This window comes from Leopardus geoffroyi, chromosome E1 (assembly GCF_018350155.1).
Source record: "Leopardus geoffroyi isolate Oge1 chromosome E1, O.geoffroyi_Oge1_pat1.0, whole genome shotgun sequence".
Classification (NCBI taxonomy): Eukaryota; Metazoa; Chordata; class Mammalia; order Carnivora; family Felidae; genus Leopardus; species Leopardus geoffroyi.
Genome location: NC_059330.1, coordinates 12383374 through 12406518, shown reverse-complemented (window position 1 = coordinate 12406518; position 23145 = coordinate 12383374). Strand labels below are relative to the sequence as shown.

The window sequence follows — 23145 nt, the reverse complement described above, 5'->3', positions numbered from 1 at the left end:
ATGAAAGCCTGGGTGGCTCAGTTGGTTAAGCATCCAGTTTTGGCTCAGGTCATGGTTCGAGTCCTGTGTCAGGCTCTGTGTTGACAGCTCAGAGCCTCGAGCCCACTTCGGATTCTGTGTCTCCCTCTCTCTCTGACCCTCCCCCACTCATGCTCTGTCTCTCTCTCCTTCAAAAAAAAAAAAAAAACATTAAAAAAAATTAGAAATGAAAGTGGGTCCTTACCTAGATAAAAAAGATTATACTATGAATGACTGTATACCAACAAATGAGATAACCTAGAATAAATGAAAAAATTCCTTTAAACACACAAATTACCTGACTCAAGAAGAAATAGAAAATCTTAGCAGACATATAACAAACAGGTAGAGAGATTAAAGCAATAACTTAAAACCTCCCCACAAAGAAATGTCATGCACCGGATGGCTTCACTGGTGAGTTTCACCAAACTTTAAAGAACTAACACCAACACTTCTCATACTCTTCCAAAAAACTGAAGAGGAAGGAGAGAATACTTCTTAATTCATTCTGTGGGGCCAGCATTACTCTGATACCAAGTTCAGATAAAGACATCACAAGAGAATTACAGACCAACATCCTTTATGAATATAGATGTTAAAATCCTCAACAAAATACTAGCAAACCAATTTTAACAGCATTTTAAAAAGATTATTCACCACAAACAAGTGGGTTTTATCCTAGGAATGCAAGGGTGGTTCAACATAATAAAATCAATCAATATATCACATTAATAGAACAAAGGAAAAAACCCCATAGGATTGTCTCAATTGATGCAAAAAAGAGACTTGACAAAATCTAACACCCTTTAATGATAAAAACTCAGAAAACCAGGAATGGGGGCGGAATTCCTCAATGTGGTAGAGGATGTTTAAGAAGAACCTATAGCTAATATATGTTCAATGGTGTAAGATGGAAAGTGTTCCCCCTACGATCAAAAACAAGACAAGGATGCTTGCTCTCACTGCAGCTATTCAACACAGTACTAGAGTTCTAATCAGAGCAATTACACAAGAAATAAAACGCACCAAAACTGGAAAGGAAGAAGACAACTATTCATAGATGAATGTGATTCCACATTTAGAAAACCCCAAGGAATCCAGAGAAAGCTATTACAGCTAATATAAGTCAGTTCAGCATAGTTGCAGGGTACCAGGTCAACACACACAGATCAGCTATGTTTCTACACACTAGCAATGAATAATCTGAAAAGGAAATTAGGAAAGAAAATCCATTTATAATCGCACCTAAAAGAATTAAATATTTAGGAATAAATCTAACTAAATAGGTCAAAGATTTGTATGCTAAATAAACATTACAAAACACGGATGCTAGAAATTAAAGGAGACTTAAATACATGGAAAGACATCTCACATTCGTGGACCAGAAGACTTAACATTGTTGTCGATACTACCCAAAGTGATGTACAGATTCAATGCAATCCCTATCAAAATAATAGCATTTTTTTTGGAGGAAATAGAAAAAAATCCTAAAATCCATGTGGAATCTCAAAGGTCCTTGAGTAACCAAGACAACGCTGGAAAAAAAAAAAAAAAAAAAAAAGAACAAAGCTGGAAGACTCACACTTCCTGGTTTCAAAACTTACTGCAAAGCTACAGCCATCAAACAGTGTGGTACTGGCATAAAGACGATATACAGACCAATAAATAGAATAGAGAGCCCAAAAATAAACCTTGCATTCATGGTCATGTGGTTTTTGACAGGTGTGGCAAGACATTTCAAGCAGGAAAGAACAATGTTTTCAATAACTGGTGCTGGGAAAACTGGATATGAACATGCAAAAGAATGAAGTTGGAACCTTACCTGACACCATACACAAAAATTAAATCAAGTGGATTAAAGACCTAGATGTTGGTGTCAAACTATAGAACCGCTTAGAATAAAATATCAGGGAAAATCTTCGTAACATGAGATTTGGCAACAACCTCATGGATATGACACCAAAAATACAGGTGACAAAAAAAATAAATTGAGCTTTGTCTAAAATTAAAAGCTTTTCTAGGACACCTGGGTCGCTGAGTCAGATAAGCATCTGACTCTTGATTTTGGCTCAGGTCATGATCTCACCACCATGAGACTGTGCCAGGCATTGGGCTCTGGGCTGACATTGTGGAGCCTGCTTGTGATTCTCTCTCTCCTCTCTCTGCCCTTTGCCCCCCTTTCTCTCTCTCTCTTATGCACTCAACAATCCCTCTCAAAATATATAAACAAACTTTAAAAATAATTACATTAAGTTAAAAACTTTTCTTCATCAAAGGATACTGTTAAGAAAGTGAAAAGAAAATCTACCGAATGAGAAAAAAATCTGTGCAAGTCACAGATCTAATAAAGGATTCATATCCAGAATATACAGAAAACTAAACTCAACAAAAACAATCTGATTAAAAATGATGGGAGAAGGACTTGAAAAACGCTTCTCCAAAGAAGACATACAAATGGTCACTAAGCACATGAAGAGGTGCTCAACATCATATGAAATTACGGAAATGCAATTCAAAACCACAATGAGATGCCCCTTTATATCTCCTAGGATGAGTATACTTTAAGAAAATAGTAAAAAATGGAAAGTAACAAGTGTTGGCAAAGATGCAGAAAAAGCAAAACCCTCGTACACTGCTGGTAGGAATGTAAAATGGTATAGTTGCTGTGGAAAACAGTTGACAATTCTTCAAAAGCTTGTATGTAAAACTACCTATGACCCGGCCATTCCACTCTTAGGTACAGAGTCAAAACAAGTGAAGGCAGGGACCCAAACAGATATGTGCACAGGTCCCTTCACAGTAGCATTATTCATGACAGCCAAAAGGTGAAACAACCCTAGTGCACATGAACAAATTAACGGAGAAATAAAATGTGGTATAAATGTACAAAATGTGGTATATACGTACACTGGAATATCACTCCGACATGGAGTACTGGAATGAAAATGGAATGAAATTTTGATACATGCTACAACATGGGTGAACCCTGAAGACATAAGGCTTAGTGAAACAGCCAGACACAGAAGGACAAATACTGTATTTTCCACTTATACAAGGCATCTAGAAGAGGCAAATTCATTGAAAGGAAGTAGAATAGAGGTTTCCAGGCACTGGGGAGAGGGGAGGAAGAGTGAATTATTGTTTAATAGGTATAAAATTTTTGTTGGAGATGATAAAAAGGTTTTAAGTATAGAAAGTGGTGATAGTCACACATACTCTGAATGTGTTTAATGCCACTGAGTTGTATACCTATAAATGGTTAAAATAATTTGTATGACGTGAATATTTTATTTAAATGTACATCTTTCTATGCATGTAAGTACTATGTTATGTACATTTTCCACAATTAAAACTTTAGAAGTCATGGCCAACCTTCCCCCGACCCCCCACCATAAAGAGATGACTAGGTATTAGCCAGGTAAAGGCGGAGGGGAAGTGTTCATTGAGGGAACCGCCTAAATGAGCAGTGCTAGTAAGTGGCAGAGAGGGGATCTGAACCATCTGACAGTTCTCCCTCCGCAGGCCGTGGGGACCCATTGCCTACCCTGGCACCGAGTGACCACGTGGGTGCCCTGCACATGCAGCAGCCCAAGTGGCCGCTATCTCCTCAGATGCCTGCAGACAATGCGCTGCACCTCGTGCCCGCGGCACACACACCCCTGGGCTCACCTTGGTGGCCAGAGAGGCAGCAAGTTCTTTGGTGAGCTCTTCCAGGGCCTCCCGGTTCCGGCCACAGAGCACCAGCCTGGCACCTGCAGTGTAGAAGACTTTGGCGCATTCTAAGGGAAGAAGAAAGAACCTTGTCAGCTGAGGAGATTCCATGCCTTTCTTCCCCGGTGCAGGTCAGTCCAAACTTACCCGATGTTTCAGAATATGAATTTGTTTCTTCACATGCTCTACACATGTGTATTCGCCCCTGCTGTGGACCAGGCATGAAGCCAGGAGTTAAGGCCCCAATAATAAATGAGCTCCGTTGTTGTCCTGAGAGAGCTCAGGGTCAGTGGTACAAGAGACATCCACAAGGCAAGAGGAAGGCCGAGGCTGGTGGACAGATTTGTTAGGTACCATGCTCAGAACTTTCCATAATGATCTTTAGCTCTGAACAACCCTGTGAGCATTATCCGTATTTTCACAGCTGAGGAAGCTCTAAGAGGTCAAGTGATACACTCAATGATCAGGCAGCACCAGCTACTGCGAGACCGTGGTTTGCCGAGGCCTGCATTCTGGCACAATCTAGGCTGTTTCCCAAATCATTTCAATGTAACAGGTACAGATCTACGGGGAGTAGATGGTTCCTACAAGCACAGGGGGCACAGGACTCTGTTGAGAAGGGATGGGGGGCCCTACCCCAGTCCTGAGGCCTGAGGGGCTGTTTCTCTGGAAAGCGCTTAAGGCTAAAGGAGCAGAGTTTGCAAAGCACCTGAGGGGCCATGGACAGACACATCTGGGACACAGAATGTCAGCCTTGCTAGGCTGGGAAATGACAAACAAGTCAGAAGAGCTGAACGTGCCGGGTGCCTACAACAGCAAAGGATCAGTAAGGGCGACTGTGTCTAAGAGGCTGCCTCTGGCTGGGTGAGAAGAGGACTTGTGGCGATCAGGCTCTGCTGAACCCACTACAACATTCCAGGCAACAAGTGATGAGGACATCAACTGAGACCAAGGTACCTCTATTAGCGTTCTTTTGGTGGCAAGAAAAGAGACCCAACACACACCGGGGCAAAGCAAAAAGACTGACCAGGAGGAGGCTGGGATTGCTTAAGAATGAAGAGAAAAGAGCAGAGTGGCCAAGGCTGGGGAGGGGCAGGAGTGGTGGCTGCCCAGGGCCCCCGGCAGCAGGAACCAGGTGCTGGCAGGGCTTTTCTCCATTTCATCTCCTGGGCCTGGCTTCCCCTCATCAACACAGCTCCCCTGACTCTGGGAGAGGGGCCTCTGACTGAGGCAGGCTCTGTGGCCAGCTGCGGTGGGGTGGCATCTCTAAGACTAGCCCAGCAAGGGTCACAGGTAAGTCCCCTGAGGCCCAGGGGGAAGTGTAGGGAGGGGAGACCTCCAGAACCAGGACTAGACTGTGGGGGATATTGAGAGATCAAGTCTGTCAATTCCCGGTTGGGATAGGAGGAGGTTGTCAGTCCAGACAGGGTGTACCGGTCTGATAGTCCTTCACCCACAAAAGTGTCAAAAGCTAGAAGGGCTCAGAACAGGAAGGGAAAAGAAACTCCAGCATCCTTCAGGAAAAGAGAGAAAGTTCTTCTGACATCTAGATTGTCTTGTTGTGCAAAGCCCTCTCTTTTCACTCTGCATGTAGCTACTCTTAGAGCTTTCACTTACCATCCTCAGACCAGCACCTCCTAGTATGTCTCCAGGTGGACTTTTCTGGAAGGAAGTGCTAAGTGGACTAAACCAAGGGATTTTCAGGTGCGCTACATCACCTTCTTTGAAGATCTGGTTGGTCTGTTCACTGGCTCATCCTGACAAAGGGCACAAACCCAGACAGAGCTGCAGCCCTCACTCTGCTTGTCCCCGCATGGTCTGGTCAGGGTCACAGCTCCCGCCCAGCCTGCCTTGCTATGCTTTCTCAGCAGAGCAGCAAACGCCTCATAGGGGTGGGGGTGGCGGCTGCCCTCAAAGCCAGACAACAGCATTCCTGAGGCTAGATCTGCTCATCTGGTTTACAAAATCATTCCAAAAGATGAGGAATCTCCGGCATGGCCAGCCTCCTCACCCCATTTCATCCCGACGTGACTGACACAACGGACGTGTCATAAGGTGCCACCATAGGGTGCAGACACGCAGAACCAAAGGTGGGGAGAGGCACACTAGCATATAAACAGCTTCTGGAAAATGGTCACGTACATTCTGCTTAAGCTTTGCTTCCCAGCAAAGCCAAAAAAAGGAGGAAATTAAAGTCTGTGTAGGGAGTGACAGAAATGAAAACAACAGATTGCAAGGATTCCATTTTCATTTCTTGAAAAAGCTGACACAGGGAGGCAGGAGGGTCAAGGGAAAAAGGAAAACAGTCCCAAAGTACCATTTATCTAGCTAGGGCTGCCAGATGATTCCCCAGTGCTGCAGGCACTCTGGGCCTCCTACATCAAGATAGTTATTCACAACCTCAGGGCTGACGCTGGCTAAAGTGGGTATGCAGAACATTCTGTTCCTTTAGTCAATGGTCTTACTGTTTTACAAGGATAAGCTCATGGAGCTTAAATATACAAAATAGGGGAGAAATAACAGAAAGCTATCTGAAGACTATCACAATTCAGACTTTCAGAGCAGCTGACACGGCAGGCAGGCAGAGCAGAGCCGCCAAGGGCAACCCGTGGCCGTCCTCCTCTGAAAACTAAGGTGTAGCAGCACCTCCTTGGGAGTCACCAACAGTGGTGTCTGTACTTGCAACGGCTGGGTGAGAATCTGTTCCCGTTCTGACTGGCTGGAGTGGGGAGAGATCCATGGACTCTTGTCCCTAACATGTTACATAGGACACAATAGAAGCAGGGTGATTTGGAATTTGGGAAAAGGCTGACCTAATATAAGAGATACACACACACACACACACACACACATATTGTTTTTCTTTCTATTATATTTTCTATTCCCTTCCCAGTCTTGGTTTCCAGAAGAGGAACCGCAGAATGATAAAGAGGACAGTGTCCTTCTCCAACATTCCCATATCAGAGTACCTGCAAGTTACCTTTCCATCCCAGCCAACTCTCAAATACTGTTCAAGGACTTAAAAAAAAAAAAAAAATGCTTCTCTCTGAGATCAAGAGAAGTGGCTGCTGACTATCCTATATATAGTAGCTGAGTAAGGTCAGAGAACCGACTGTGGCAAAGGGCCTGGAGGCAGCTGTCCCCACACAGGTCTAGATATCTAATGACAGGCCCAGAGTTCACCCCCAGAGATCTCATCTAAAACATCATAGCAGCATGCGGATGAACCTACCTACAGCTTTCCCAGGCTCCCCCTGGCTGCCCGCAAGCCACTTACCCAGCAGACGAGACCCCATCTGCTCCTTTATGTTCCTGCAACCGCCAAGTGCTTCCCACCCCCGCACAACCATGCTGCTCCCTGCTCTGGGCCCATCTGCAACACCCTCCCTGTTGGCCCGTGCTTTCCTTTCCCTGGCCATCCCCCCCACAGGTGATACAAGACGGAGTCCTGGAGTCAGACATGGGGTTTGAATCTAGAAGTCCTAGAGTCTCTGAATCTTAGCTGCAAGGATTCAGGGAGATAAAGCACAACCCAGCCCATTCGTCTGCCGGGCCTCAACGGGAGCATCCGTTACTGAAATGTCAATATGCTGAGGTAAGTCCTTGCCCCTCTCCATCAGACTGTGAACTACCTGAGACAAGGCACCCTGTCTTTTATTTGTCCCAGCACTTTGCCCAGAGCCTTATAAATCAGAGATGTTCCATCAGCGCTGGCTGTGCTATGGTACCAACCGACAGATGCAGCAGGGATGGGGTTACCACGACTCTGGGTGCCTCTCGGCCTTCTTCCATGGAACTGAGCCCCCATGCAGATGATATACTGGTGTAGTGTGCTCTGTGTGCAGGTGCTGAGAAGGAGGAAGCTCCATAGGACGTGCCTGCATTTGTCCTTGGTACTATGCCAAAGTCAATGCACATGTGTGCGAGGGAAATGGCGGCAGCTCTACAGACTCATCTGTACGAGGCAGGGGGCGGTGACTGACTCTGGGCCTGTGTCCCGGCACAAAGTTCCTGGGGCCGAGAGGCTCACCGCGTTCACCAAAGTAGATGGAACTAACCTGGAGAAGCCAGGTGAGGCACAGCTGAGGTATCATTTATTCTGTTTCCAGTCCCGCCGAGGCCATGCTCAGCTAGAGGCACAGCCCCAGTGACAGGAAGGCGAGGACAAGGGGACACCAAGGCCATGAACTAGGGATGCTGGCTAAATCCAGGAAAAGGCACATTTCGTTTGGCCCTCACAGAGATAAAAATGTTTTTTTAATGAGTTGTCATATTTGAAAATAGGGAGCCTTCACATAAAAATCCCTATTTTCACAGCCAGCAGCTGCCCACTTAGACGAGACATGTAGTGTCCGGTTTGCCACAGTCTTCCTCGTGGATTCTACCCCCCAACACATGCTGAAAGTCAGGGACCATTTCTCATTGGACTTAAGCTCTTGCTTCTTCCAAGTGGACCAGAGACAGTGACATACTCTTGTTCCCCAGTCACCTAGCCTGCGTCACTTATTTGCACCTATGCAGCCGAGCTGCTCCTCGAGTCTGGGCCAAGTTCCCTGCCCCTCCTGACAGCACTGGCCCCAGGACCCACCTCGCCCCAGGCCTGAGGTAGCGCCTGTAATGACCACCACAGCGTTCCGGAGGTAGGCCTTCATTCGCATCCGCTGCAGCAGCTTGAAGAGGCTGAAGATTCCCACACAGCCAAAGAGCAGGGGCAGGATGGCCGTAGAGGTGATAAAATCCATGACCCTCACCTTCAGCAGACTCTTCCTGAAAGAACCCAAATCCAATGAATTTGTGACAAAATAGGAAAACTCAAGAGACCTGCCAGCCCTCCTCCCCCTAGACTGATACAGAGCCCAGATTTCTCTTGCGCGGACTTTAGCTCTGAACCCAACAAATGTCTTTCTAGGCCCCGTGCTCTATGCTGACTGCTCAGCATCGTGGAACTTGCTTTCTCACTCTGGCTGACATGAGCAAACAGCAAAGCCACAGACCTCGCGATGCCTCTCAGGCGCACAGCAACCCCAGAACAAGCTGAGGGAGCCATTCGGCACAGCACCCAGTTACTTATGAGTATTCCAGGAGGCTCTGGCCCGTCAACACTCACCTGAATCTCCGTCAGAAGCCTATTTAGGGGAACTTAGGTATGCCCATTATCATTTTCAACCCCTATTTGTGAAACTAGAAAACATTTTTTAAAAAGGAAAGAGAAGGGGCGCCTGGGTGGCTCAGTCGGTTAAGCATCCGACTTCAGCTCAGGTCATGATCTCACGGTTCGTGGCTTCAGGCCCCACGTCAGGCTCTGTGTTGACAGCTCAGAGCCTGGAGCCTGCTTCAGGTTCTGTGTCTCCCTCTCTCTGCCCCTCCCCTGCTCCCACTCTCTCTCTCTCTCTCTCTCTCTCTCTCTCTCTCAAAAATAAACAAATGTTAAAAAAAAAAAAAAAAAAAAAAAAAAAAAAGGAAAGAGGAAACTATACCAATCCATATACTCCTCCCTAACCAGATAGATGTTTCTGGATGGGGTGCCCTCTGGATGGTCTCTGCGATGGCCCACAAACATCCTCCTGGCCACAGGCCTCACAGACACCCAAAGGGAATTCAGTGCACAGGGGAGCTGCCTTTTGCCAGGCATAGGCACAGACTTAGGCTGTGAAGTGGGCTGTCCGGCCATGCACCAAGCCAGGTTCCCGCTGAACATTTGCTGGTGAGCCACCGCCAGCCGGATGAAATCAGGGGGCCACAGGAGTATTTGTGCATCAGTGGCAGTCAATTCTTAGGAAACACATCCATTCCTTACGCAACCGCCCCAAATTTCCTTGCTCCCCCAACCTTCCTCGATTCCTTGTCACTCATCCATGCCCCTATGCCGAAAGCAAGCTAAGAGAGGAGGGAGACATAGGATCAAAGGAAGGTCAAGAATGAGCTAGTGAGGAGCAACACCATGTCTGTCACTTTGAAAGAGATGCCCTGTAAGGCGATTTGACACACGGGCTGAGTCTATTACACAAAAGGCCCACCACCCACAGTCCACCTCCAGGACCGGGATATTATCAGCATAATAATCCTGTCCAGGAAGGAAGAGACTGGAAACCAAAAGCAGAGCTCCTGCAAACCAGTCTAAAGCTTTTAATTATTCATCAGATTGGGAGTAACTACATAAAAACCATCACTCACCTGCTGAATGCCCCATGTCCTCAACTCCATATATTAAAAAAAAATACATTTCTGCTTCCATTCCCAAAACAACATCACCTCCGTGGACACCATGAAGCCAGGAACCCACTGAACCCCAACACCGATCCACTTATAGGCTGAGTTGGCTTTGATCCTGAACCTTAGGATCAGGGTGAGTTGTCCTGATGTAAGTTAAACTGCTCGACTGCAAAAGAGTTCTGCTCGGATTTGAACTGTCAACTCAACTAGTTTAGTATGTGGTTTATTTTTTCATCTGCCTTTCCAAATATATCCAATTTCTTGGTCACCATAAAAAATTACCATTCTTAGCAAACACCTGTAAAAATGACTGTTTCCCATCAACCTCCACTTATTCTACTTCTGAAAAATCCCCAACTACTGTCTGCTAAGTGGTTACATTTCCCTCTCACCCTACACTGTGTCAGGCCTACACTTGGATGGACTGGCAATTAAAGTGGCTTCTAAAGTGCCCAGCTCTTTTCCAGGGTACTAATGGCACCATCCCCTGCCCACGGCTGGAAGCCGAGGCCAGGTATTGGAGCTTACAGGTCAGGCCGAGTCCCAGGGGGAAATGCTAGGAGCTTAGGACCCTCTGTCTGGCACCTGGGAAGTACTCAGAAGCAGGTACTTAGAGCAGGTACCAGTGCCTCTGCAGTTTCATGGGTTTGTGAGTGCTGCCTGGGGATCTTCACGGGGCCCACCCCTGAAGACCGAGGCTGTAGGAGTGTTTCCCGAGGATGGGAGGGATGAATTCTCAGGGGGCAGGAATGATTGCCAATTTGTTAGTGTAGCTTTACCAGAAGACTATAGCAATTAGAAAACACAGGTAGACCCCAAGGTAATTATAGCTCAGAACTTTCATGTAATAAATTTTGGGGTAGAGAGCTTTCAACCCAGCAGGACGACCGTCTAGGAAGAGCTTGATTCCACTGTAATCCCAGATCCTTGTATCAGGCAGGTCCCCAGGTGGATCACCCTGCTTGGCCCAGAATTACCCAGGACCCGGCCACTGCCCAGGATGACCAGGGAGGTGAAGAAGGGACTCATGAAGGGAAAACAGGCCTCGGCCCGTGGGAGGGGGCCCAGAGCTCCATTAGGTCAGCTGGGTGGAAACAGGTCTGCATACTCCTCCACAGGCCCTGGAGACCAGAGTCTTGTGAAGCCTGCCCGTTTCAGACTTTCAACCCGGGGCTGAACCAGAACTCCACTGAAGGCTACGGGGGCCTGTTGCCCCCCAAATTCAGAGGCTGCAGAGACCACATGGAAAACACTAATGATGGCAAAGTGACGGCAGTGCAGGAGTTACAAGGATGAACCCTCGAGCAGCCTGTCTGGGTTCCCATTCTGGCTCAGCCACTTACTTACCAGCCTGGGTACGGGACCTCACCACTCTGGGCCTCAGTATCCTCATCTGCAAAATGAGGGCATGTGAGTGCCCACCTTGCAGGTTGTTGTTCTGAGGTCAGATGAATTAATACGTGGAAAAGCGTGCACAGTCTCTAGAAAAGGGTAAGTGCCCGGTAAATGTAGTTGCCGTCAGCATCATCATGACCCGCAACCAACTAAAAGCTCCTGACCCAGGAACTGGTCTCACCGCAGTCAGATTCCCAAGGTTGTCTGAAAGAGTCCCTGGTTTATGAAAACCGGTTTCTTCCAAATGAAGGAAATTCATTAAACATAGAGCTCACTGGAGTTTAATTTTTATATCTTCATAAACCCTTTGGTTTAATTACATTAACAACTAGGAAAAAAGACACCCCAACTCTGTCAGAAGTCAGGATCCCATATGCCAAGGTTTGTATTAGAAAATGTGGCTGCCAGAAGAGTTATCGAGGCCAACACAGCAAGGAGAGAGCAGACAAATTTCAAACCGCCCCTGCCACCCTTTCCTCACGCCTGGGGAGGAGCGGGATGAAAACCCATCTAGCGAGGTTCCCCCCAGAGGACAACGACGCTCCCAACAAACCGCATTTTCATGCACCTATTTAAAACTCAAGCCATCAATCTAGGTCACGAAGAAAAGAGAGAAAACTACACACCGTCTGGTACACTTCTGGGATTCCTTGAGCACCTGACACAACATCGCATGCCAGCCTTGGTCTCCTGGCCCTGGGGACCACTTTGCCTGAGGCAAATATGGCACCACGTTAATGGGATCCATCCTCGGCCCACGGGCCGGCTTTCTGTGGGGAGAGCGCACATCTGCATTCAGTCTGGCGAGTCATTAGAGTCAGAATGCAAAGTAAATCAGAAATCAGCACCAGTTGCGCCCAGCTCACTCAGGATGATGATGGTGGCAAAAGACATTCCAGAGCAAGCCATTTATTTGACAGCATCACATTCAATTTCAGGGTAGGTATTCAGGTCACTTTCCTGACCAGGTGAAGGCGGTCATATTGACGATCCCAACTCTCCGGGAGTTTCTCAAGTTCGGAAAGACCTTCCCCCTCGCGTTCCACTCTGCAGTGCACGTGGCCATACTGATGGGCCGCTGGGCCACCAGGCCTCTCCAGTCTCTGAGCATCAGCTGGGCCGGCTCCTCCCTGTCTCACCCTCAGCAGTCAGGATGTTCAAGAGAGCAAGGCATGGAGGTAACTCAGCCCTACCGCCTTGCTGTGGTGTCCGGGGGCATTCTCCAAGCAAAGAGACAACTTCAAAGTGGAAGAAAGGAATTGTGTCCTGGCTGGCCACATTTCCAGATTAGGAAGTAAATCTCTTCTGTAAAACAGAGTCAAAGGGGGTCTGTGTACTTTGAGAATGACATTTAAGAAGGATTTTAATGTGTTTACAAGTTTTGCCTTTTATTTTTTTTTTAATTTTTTTTTTCAACGTTTATTTATTTTTGGGACAGAGAGAGACAGAGCATGAACGGGGGAGGGGCAGAGAGAGAGGGAGACACAGAATCGGAAACAGGCTCCAGGCTCTGAGCCATCAGCCCAGAGCCTGACGCGGGGCTCGAACTCCCGGACCGTGAGATCGTGACCTGGCTGAAGTCGGACGCTTAACCGACTGCGCCACCCAGGCGCCCCCAAGTTTTGCCTTTTATACCAAAATGTTCAACTGCTAGTTTCAGACAGAACTGGGAAGGCAGGACTGACGGCATAAAAGAGAGTGGGGGAAAAAATCTAGCTCACAATTTCTAGCATTTGGAGATCAGCTCGTAGATGGAAGGGATAGCCCAGCATCGCTGTGAGCCAGAGCAGAAAGTAGGGCAAGTCACAAAAAGAGAGTGAGGTCAGATAAGGAAAAAGGCAAGATAGCCTCCCTTGAATAGGAACCACAGATCACACATGGTCTAGATGTGCGAGTGCACTGCCTAATAGAAGCGTATGCACTCACAGTCATGTCTACTCTCTTAATTGACAGGGAAGTGACCTGAAGCATGACCTTCCAGTAATAAGCCACATCAACCGGCATGTAGAAGTTAGAGAGTTTAGGCATTCACGCACTAAGCTCGTCCACCTGTATTTTCACATACCACAGACTATGGAGCTCTAGACCTAAGTTAAAAGAGGGTAAAGGTAGAAAAGTTCCTCGTGGGTGAGTGTTACATGGGCCTGGGCAGCCAGAAAGTTCATGGGTTCTCACTGTGACTTTGAAATTCAGCTGTTCCCTTATTCTACTGAGACATTCCTTTTGGAACCTCAAACTAGAAACAAGACGATCTCCAAGAAATCAACTCTGCGCAGAAATGTCACTTTAGCGTTATTCCATTCCTCATCCTTTAGCCACAATTCTACGTTGCATTTCACAGATGCAATCTGTTCCTAAGATTCCTTTCTTCTCTCGAGCAATTATAAAAAATAATTTGAACCATCAATAAAAACAAGTTGTGGGAATCTACTCAGAACCACACATAGAAATTAAACCATTAACAGCCACATCTGAAAATCAAAAGAGGGTATCCAAAAGCTCTCCACAGTTCAAGAATAAAAATGATTTCAGGTCTGAAAGAAGGATTAGTCATGGAATAATCTGCCATGTTATGCACAAGAAAATCGGGCTAAAGGGCAGAGAGGAGTTCCAACTGGAAGGCAGGACACTGAAATCATGCGGCAAGGAGTGGCTTAGTATCACCAAAAGCAGTTAGGATCCCGTTCCCACAAACCTACACCCGCTCTTATATTTCATAACTGACGACCAGCTCTAAACAGCTGATCTACCAAAGGTGACATAAGCTATGGGTCATGCTTATGACCCATCTCTGAAAATACGTATCTATTTTCAGAAAGTAAAAGCAGAGAAAGCTGCTCTTTTTTGGTCTAAGCATATGAGCAGCAGCAGCTAAGGCTGTCTTCAACTGGAAAGAAAAAACAATATCCTACCTCAAATGACAGCTACTTTGCCAGTGGCGGGTCCTGGTGCCAGCGTCTTCTTTGGTCTTTTGACCTGGGACAGAGTGACTAAGAGTATAGGCCAGAGGACAACTTCAGGTCAGCAAGCCCTCTCTAAAGTGCCGGAACGGGCCACTGACAAGTGACCTGGAGGGTGTACTTTGGGATGCCAGCTTTAGGGCCCCCAGTTTAAAGGAGTGCCGGCTGGCATTAGTCAAGATAAAACCAAAAGGGAGGCCTGAGACTATTTCAGACCGGGCTCCTGAGCGCCCACTCCCGGGAAGAGCAACCACGCTGAAGCGAGCCCTGCTCCCCAGTGAGACGCTGAGCACACACGCTGCACAGCAGCCCCAGCCAGGGAGGGCGGGAAGAGAGGAGCCAAGCACAGCTCCAGACCCTGCAGGGCAGGCACCTACACAAGGACAGGGCACGTTTATTAGAAACCGGAGTCTCAGTTCTGCTTTTTAAAAACAGCACTCATGATGCCTACCTAGGACCTTGCCACACACACACACACACACACACACAAAACAATTTCGGTGTCTAACATGCTTTATAAAATGAATCAGGTATTACTGGGAGATGCAGGAGTGATCTCACCCACTTTCCTAGAAAACACACGAGAGGCCCTGACAGAAACCAGACAGCAAGTTCACTGTGAGGGTGAAGCAGAAAAGGCACCAAGTTGGCACTTGGGGAGCTGGGTTCGAGTCCACCACATCGTGTACTTGCTGTGTGACATGGGCAAATTTACCATCTGCAAACGTGTACTGTAATTTCAAAATGGGGATGGTTATTCCAATGAGAAAACACATAGGGAGCATCCTGTACACGCTAATGTTCTGAACACACATGGTGCTGACCCCTAAACTCACCGAAGAAAGGAAATTCCTGGAGAAGATCTGTGGAAGGAAGTAGGCAATGGCAGCCAAGCAGGCGGCTTCGAGGGTTATTCGTGTTTAAGTATGTGTGGTAAAGAGACCAGATGGATTACTTTAGGTTCATTCACACCTCATTTATCAAGCGCCATCCTGTATCAGACTCAGCTAGGACTGGGGTGTAAGGCAATGAATGAGGTAGACATGGTTTCTGACCTCGTGGAGATCACAGCCTAGATGAGGAGGTTGACAACAAACAAAGAAATACAAAAATTAAGTGATTAGAACTGCGATAATGAAAGAAACCATCATTGTAAAACCACATAGTGGTGGCCTGTCTAAAGGACAAGCCTCACCTGACGCTTTAATTCAAAGTCAAAACAATTCAAACCACTGTGCTGGCCACACAACACACAACCTGGCCCAGGGCAGCTGCTAGTTTGTGACTCCTGAGTTTTAGATTATTACCTTAAAAAACTACATACAACAATATGAATATGACAAACAAGGTGCCATGTAAACATAAAGTCAGGAATCCAGTGTGTTTAAAAGGAGCTGGTAGGGCTCAAACCAGAGTATCTAACAGGAACTGGGCCTGGGCATGAGCTTCAGAAATAATCATACAACACAGTAACTCACAATATTTGTATTCAAACTTGAGCACAATTGCCCTCCCTATCTGCTATGGTATAGATTCATTCTACAAACATTTACTGAGCACCTACTGTGTGTCGATTTTTCCAGGGTCGGTGGTACAGTGAACAAACACAAAGGGAATCAGTGTCCTCATGGAGATGACGTATCAATGGGAGAGACAAACAGTAAAAAAACAAATAAAATGTACACTAGAAGGATTCTAGGACAGGGCACCTGGGTGGCTCAGTCAGTTAAGCATCTGACTTCAGCTCAAGTCATGATCTCACGGTTCGTGAGTTCGAGCCTGGCACTGGGCTCTCCGCTCTCATCGCAGAGCCGCCTCTGCCCCTCCCCCCTCTTAAAAATAAAATAAAACATTTTAAACAAAGAAGAAGAACAAAAAGACGAAGAAGGATGCTAGGATAGTGGTGGAGTAAGAAGCACCAGGAATCTGTCTGCTAACCTCCTCAATAATCGCCCTGGCAGAATGTCTGGTATAACTGCGTATTTTCGAACTCTGGAATCTATTGAAGGCTTGCAAATTCTCTGAGAAGGCTTGTCTGGTAAGTTGTAGTTAATTTCAGTCAATTTCAGCTGTAAACACAGTAGCAGCTACACAGGCTCCACCTCAGGGACATGCAGCTGTGCACCAGATCCTGGCACAACACAGCCTGCTGGAATGAGGGTGGGCAAAAAAGACCCTCTGCTCCCAACATTATGGATTTGGGCCTGACTGCTGATTACTGCTTTCTGATCACAGAGGTGGGCCACCATTGTGGTTGCACCTCCCTCCATTGGAGCAAGCATCTCCACCTCTGGATGAGGTGACGACCGGCTATTTAAAGAGCTGGCAGCATGGGGCGCCTGGGTGGCGCAGTCGGTTAAGCGTCCGACTTCAGCCAGGTCACGGTCTCGCGGTCCGTGAGTTCGAGCCCCGCGTCGGGCTCTGGGCTGATGGCTCAGAGCCTGGAGCCTGTTTCCGATTCTGTGTCTCCCTCTCTCTCTGCCCCTCCCCCGTTCATGCTCTGTCTCTCTCTGTCCCAAAAATAAATAAACGTTGAAAAAAAAATTTTTTTTTAAATAAAAATAAAAAAAAAAAATAAAGAGCTGGCAGCATGTTATCCTCCCTTCACTTTCCTCTTTTTCTCCTTTTGGGAGCCATTAATTAAAGAGTTGGACATTCAAAAGCAACTGAATGTGTGGGTAAAATTAGAAAGTGACCACGCATGTCCAAGGAAAGTAGGCTTTTAGAAAACTAGGCTCTTAGAAAGCCAGGCTTGGAAAAGACCTGAGAAGACCTTAAGTTTATGTATCATGCTGATCCCTGGCACAGACACATCCTACAAAAACAGGGAAGCTAATTAATTAATTAACAAAAAAGAGGAAACACTAGGGAAAAGAGAAAATCTGATTCCAGAGTTACCACGTTATTAGATTCAAATGTCCTGTTTTCAACAAAAAAGTCAAAAGGCATACAAAGAAATAGGAAACCACGGTCTATTCAAAGGGAAAAAGACAACAGAAACTGTCCCTGCAAAAGACCTAAAGATAGGTTTACTTTATAAAGAAAGATATTAAAACAACTGTCTAAAGATGCTCAAAAAAAAAAAAAAAAACTAAAGAAAGATGTAGAGAAAGTCAAGAAAATAATGTATGAAAAGAATCGAAATATCAATAACGAGACAGAAAAAGAAAGCAAAAGGAAACACTGGAATTGAAACGAATAATAACTGAAATGAAAAATTCACTAGAGCAATTCAAAGGAAAATTCGAGCAGGCAGAAGAATCACCGAATTTGAAGACAGGACAATGGAAAGTATTGAATCTAAGAAACAGGAGAAAAAAAAGATTGAATAGAAGTGAACGGAGTTATAAGGGAATCACGAGACACATCAAGCCGACCAACATACACATTATAGAAGCTTCAAAAACAGAAAAGAGCAAGGGGCAGAGGGAATACTTGAAGAAATAGTGGCTGAAAACTTCCCCACTTTGCTGAAAGACACGAATAAAACACCCAAAAAACTCCAGGAGCTCCAGGTAACATGAACTCAAAGAGAACCATACCAAGACATATCGTAATCAAACTTCCTTAAAGGCAAAGACAGAGACTTGTCAGATATAAGAGATCCTCAATAAGATGATCAACAGATTTCTCATCACAAACTTTGACAAATATAACGAAGTGGGCACTATACTCAAAGTGCTAAAAGAAAAAATTGTCAACCAAAAATCTTGTATCTGGCAAAATCGTCTTTCAAAAGTGAGGGGGCAATGAAGACATTCCCAGATAAACAAAAGCTGAGATAGTTTATCAGTAGGTCTGCTCTGCAGAAATGTTCATGGAAGTCCTCTCCTACAAGGTGAAATGAAAAGACACTAAACAGTACTTCAAAGTCATATGGAGAAATAAAGATTTCAGTAAAGTTATATACATGCAAAACTATAAAAACTGGAATTATTACAACGGTTTGTAACTCCACTTTCTATTTTCTACATGCTATAAAAGATACATTTTTTAAAAACAGTTTTGTTTAAAAGCTAGTCTTATTGTAACTTTGTTCTGTAACTCTGAATCTTGTTTCCTATATAATTTAGGAGATTAATGCATTTTAAATTATTAGTTTAGTCTTTGGGACACACAATGTATAAAGACGTAATTTTGTGACACCAACAGCCAAAAGGGATAAGGGCTATAAAGGAGAATTTTTGTCTGTTATTAAAGTTAAGCTGGTATAAAGTCGAATTACAGTGTTACAACATTAGCATGTTAAACATAACCCCGATGGCAACCACAAAGAAAATTACTATAGAACATACACAAAAGGAAATGAGAAGAGAATCAAAACGTTTCGCTACAAAAAAATCAACTACATGTAAAAGAAGACAGTAATACAGGAAATAAGGGGAGGAGAGCAGAAAACAAATAGCACAACTGCAGAAGTAAGTCCTTCTTTATGTAATTACCTTAAATGTGAATGGATTAAACTTTCCAAAGGACAGAATTTGGCAGAATAAATAAAAACACATGATTCAACTACATGCTGCCTACGAGAGACTCACTTAAGACCCAAAGACACAAACAGGTTGGAAGTGAAAAGATGGAAAAAGATACTCCATGCAAATAGAGAGAGAGAGAGAGAGAGAGAGAGAGAAGGGGTGGCTACACTAATATCAGACAAAACAGACTTTAAATATATGAAGTAAAAACAGACAAAATTGAAGGCAAAACAGTCCTACAATAGTAGTTGGAAACTTTAATATCCCACTCATAATAATGGAAAGTACAACCAGACAAAAGATAAGTAAGAAAATAAAGGACTTAACACAATAACTAGGTCTAAAAGACGTATAAAACACTAGCTAACAACAACAGCATGCACATTATTCTCAAGTACACATGGGACAATTTTCAGGATATACATATGTTAGGCACAAATTCTCTAAGTAGTCTTTTTTTTTTTAAATGTTTTTATTTATTTTTGAGACAGAGACAGCATGAGCAGGGGAGGGGCAGAGAGAGAGGGAGACACAGAATCCAAAGCAGGCTCCAGGCTCTGAGCTGTCAGCACAAAGCCTGACGTGGGGCTCGAACTCACGGACTGTGAGATCGTGACCCGAGCTGAACTCGGACACTTAACCGACTGAGCCACCCAGGTACCCCTCTCTAAGTAGTCTTAATATTTGAAAGATAGACATCATACAAAGTATCTTCTGTGAACCACAACAGGATAACATTGGAAATCAACAACAAGAGATACGAGAAAATAGAGATAAATAAAAACAAAAATATAATATACCATGGGTGCCTGGGTGGCTCAGGTGGTTAAGTGTCTGACCCTTGATTTCACTCAGGTTATGATCTCATGGTTTGTGAGATTGAGTCCTACATCAGGCTCTGTGCTGATAGCATGGAGCCTGCTTAGGATTCTCTCTCTCCCTTTTCTTTCTGCCCCTCCCCTGCTCATGTGTGCTCTTTCTCTCTCTCTCTCTCTCTCTCTCAGCATAAATAAATAAAGTTAAAAAATACACATATATATGTGTGTGTGTTTTTAAATATGTATTATATATAGTAAATATTTATTATTATGTTAAATAAATATTATACACACACACACACATACATCAAACTTACGATATACAACAAAAATGGTGCTAGGGGGGAAACTCATAGCTGTAAATACATACATTATAAAACAAGAAAGATCTCAATGACCTAACTACAACTTAAAAAAAAAAAACAAAAAAAAAACTAGAAAAAAGAACAAACTAAAGCCAAAGCTAGCAAAAGAAAGGAAATAATACAGATTGGAACAGAGATAAATGAAACAGAATAGAAAATAGAGAAATCAATGAAACCAAAAGTTGGTGCTTTGAAAAGGTCAACAAAATTGACAAACCTTTAGCTAGCTGGGCTAAAAAAAAAAAGAGAGACGAAGAAAAGACTCAAATTACTAAGATCGGAAAAGAAAGTGAGGACATTACTACTGATTCTACAGAAATAAAAAAGGATTACAGGAGAGTACTATGAACTTGATACACCAATAAACTGTATAAACTAGATGAAATGGATATATTCCTAGAAACACAAAACTACCAAAACTCAATTACTAAGAAACAGAAAATCTGAATAGACCAGTAACTATTAAGGAGACTGAGTCAGTGATTAAAAAAAAAAAGTCAACAAAGAAAAGTTGACTTCATTCATGACTTCTACCAAACATTTAAAGAACTAATACAAGCCCTTGAACTTTTCCAAAAATATTGTAGAGAACACTTCCTAACTCATTCAATGAGATCAGCATTATGCTGATACCAAGAAAAAAAACACCATAAAGAAAAAAATCTAAAACCAAAAGAAAAAAAAAAAAAACTACAGACCAATATCCCTTTTGAAAATTGATGCAAAAATCCTCAACAAAATATTAATAAACAAAACTCAGCAGCATATTTTTAAAAATATACATCATGACCAACTGAGATGTCCCTGAAATGCAAGAATGGTTCAACATATGAAAATTGATCAATGTAAAATATTGATCAATATTTTACACACTTTCATGAGAAATACACTTAACAAAATAGGAACAGAAGTAAACTACCTCAAATTAATAAAAATTATATATGAAAAACCCACAGCAACCATCATACTCAATGGTAAAAGACTGAAAGCTCTTCCTTTAAGATCAGGAACAAAGCAAGGATGCCCACTTCACTCCTTCTATTCAACATAGTATTGGAATGAGGCAAGAAATAAAAGACATCTAAATTGGAAAGGAAGAAGTAAAATTATCTCCATTTGCAGATGATATGATCTCATACATAGGAAACACTAAAGACTACAGAAAAGGTGTAAGAATAAATAAATACTACAAAGTAGCAAGATACTAAGTCAACACAGAAAAATCAGTTGGCATTTCTATATCCAAACAATGACTAATCTGAGAAGGAAATTACAAAAACAAATCTACTTACAAGATAGCTGAAAAATTAAATACTTAAGTATTTACTTAACCACAGAGGTAAAGACTTATAAAATGAAAACTACGAAATACTGCTGAAAGAAATTAAACACGATATAAATAAATGGAAACATATCCCATATTCGTGGAGTAGGATACTTAATATTATTAAAATGTGATCTATAGATTCAATGCAATACCTAGCAAAATCCTAGGGACATTTTTCCAAAATAGAAAAACCCATCCTAAAATTCATATGGGAACTCAAATGTCTCCAAATAGCCAAAACAATCTTGAAAAAGAACAAAGCTGGAAGACGCCTATTTCCTGATTTCAAAACAAGGCTACAGTAATCAAAACAATGTGGTTCTAGGGTGCCTAGATGGCTCAGTCAGTTAAGTGTCTGACTTCGGCTCAGGTCATGATCTCATCGTTCATGGGTTCGAGCCCCGCATGGGGCTCTGTGCTGACAGCTCAGAGCCTGGACCCTGCTTTGGATTCTGTGTCTCCTTCTCTCTCTCTCCTCCCCCACTCACGCTCTGTTTCTCTCTCTCTCAAAAATAAATCAACATTAAAAAAAAATGTGGTTCTGGCATAAAGATAGACATATAGACCAGGGGGATACAACAGCAAATCCAGCAATAAACCCTTCCATATATCATCAAATTACTTCTGACAAGGGTGCCAACCTCAGTCAATGGGGAAAGGACAGTCTTTTCAACAGACGGTGCTGGGAAAAAGTGATATTCACATGCAAAAGAACAAAGCTGGGCCCTTACCTTATACAAAAGTTAACTCAAAATGGATCAAGGACCTAAATGTAAGACCTAAATCAATAAAACTCTTTGAAGAAAAAACATAGGGCAATAGCTTCACAACACTGGATTTGACAGTGATTTCTAGGATACAACTCCAAAGACACAGGCAACAAAAGAAAAACTACACAAACTAAACTTCATGAACATTTTAAAATTTTGTGCGTTAAAAGACACTATCCACAAAATAAAAGGCAATGTACAGAATGGGAGAAATATTTTCAAACCATTTATCTAATAAGGGATCAATATCCACAATATATAGAGAACTCATAAAACTCCAAACAAAACAGGTGTGCCTGTTAAGTTAAGCTCCTGACTCTTGATTTTGACTCGGGCCATGATCTCATGGTTCATGGGTTCAAACCCAGTTTGGGCTCCAAACTGACAGTGTGGAGCCTGCTTGAGATCCTCTCTGCCTTTGTCTCTGTCTCCCTCCCCCCACCTATCAAAAATCAGTAAATAAACTTAAAAAAAAACCTCAAAACAAACAATCTGATTCAAAAATGGGCAAAGGACTTGAATAGACATTTCTCAACAGGAGGTATGAAAATGGCCAGTAAGTACATGAAAAGATGCTCAGTATCACTATTTATTAGTGAAATGCAAATGAAAACTGTGACATAGTACCTCACATCCACTAGGGTGACTACTACCAAAAAAAAAAACAAAAACAAAAACAAAAACCAGAAAATGACAAGTGTTTGGACAGATGTAAAGAAGTTGAAACCCTTGTGCGCTGTGGGTGGGAACATAAAATAGTAGACATGCTGAGAAAATAGTACAGAGGTTCCTCAAAAAAATAAAAAGATTTACCATATGATCTGGCCATTCCACCCCTGGATATATACCGCGAAAAATCAGACAGAATCCCAAAGAGGTAAGTGTACACCCATGCTTACAGAAGCATTATTCACCATAGATAAAACACAGAAGCAACCCAAGTGTCCATCAACCAGTGAACAGATCAGCAAAATATAGTATACATACAATGGAATACTATTCAGCCATAAAAAGGAAGGAAATTCTGCAATATGTTACAACACGGATGAACCTTGCAGACATTATGCTAAGTGAAATAAGCCAGTCACAAAAG

The 23145-nt window shown here is 43.7% G+C and overlaps 1 protein-coding gene across 6 annotated transcripts in view; it reads right to left on the bottom strand.

Annotated features, from left to right (window-relative positions):
• The window catches only part of DHRS7B (dehydrogenase/reductase 7B), a 61712-nt gene that overhangs the window by 13220 nt on the left and 25347 nt on the right, over window positions 1-23145 (bottom strand). For 3 of the 6 annotated variants that reach the window (XM_045487650.1, XM_045487654.1, XM_045487653.1), the window contains 2 exons: window positions 8318-8496; window positions 3688-3797 (listed from right to left, as the gene is read on the bottom strand). In XM_045487650.1, the coding sequence (XP_045343606.1) occupies window positions 3688-3797; window positions 8318-8496 (289 nt within the window). Of the gene's footprint in view, window positions 1-3687; window positions 3798-8317; window positions 8497-11289; window positions 11422-14249; window positions 14582-15133; window positions 15382-23145 lie in introns of those variants that run through there. The other 3 variants (XM_045487652.1, XM_045487651.1, XM_045487655.1) reach the window with 3 other exon arrangements.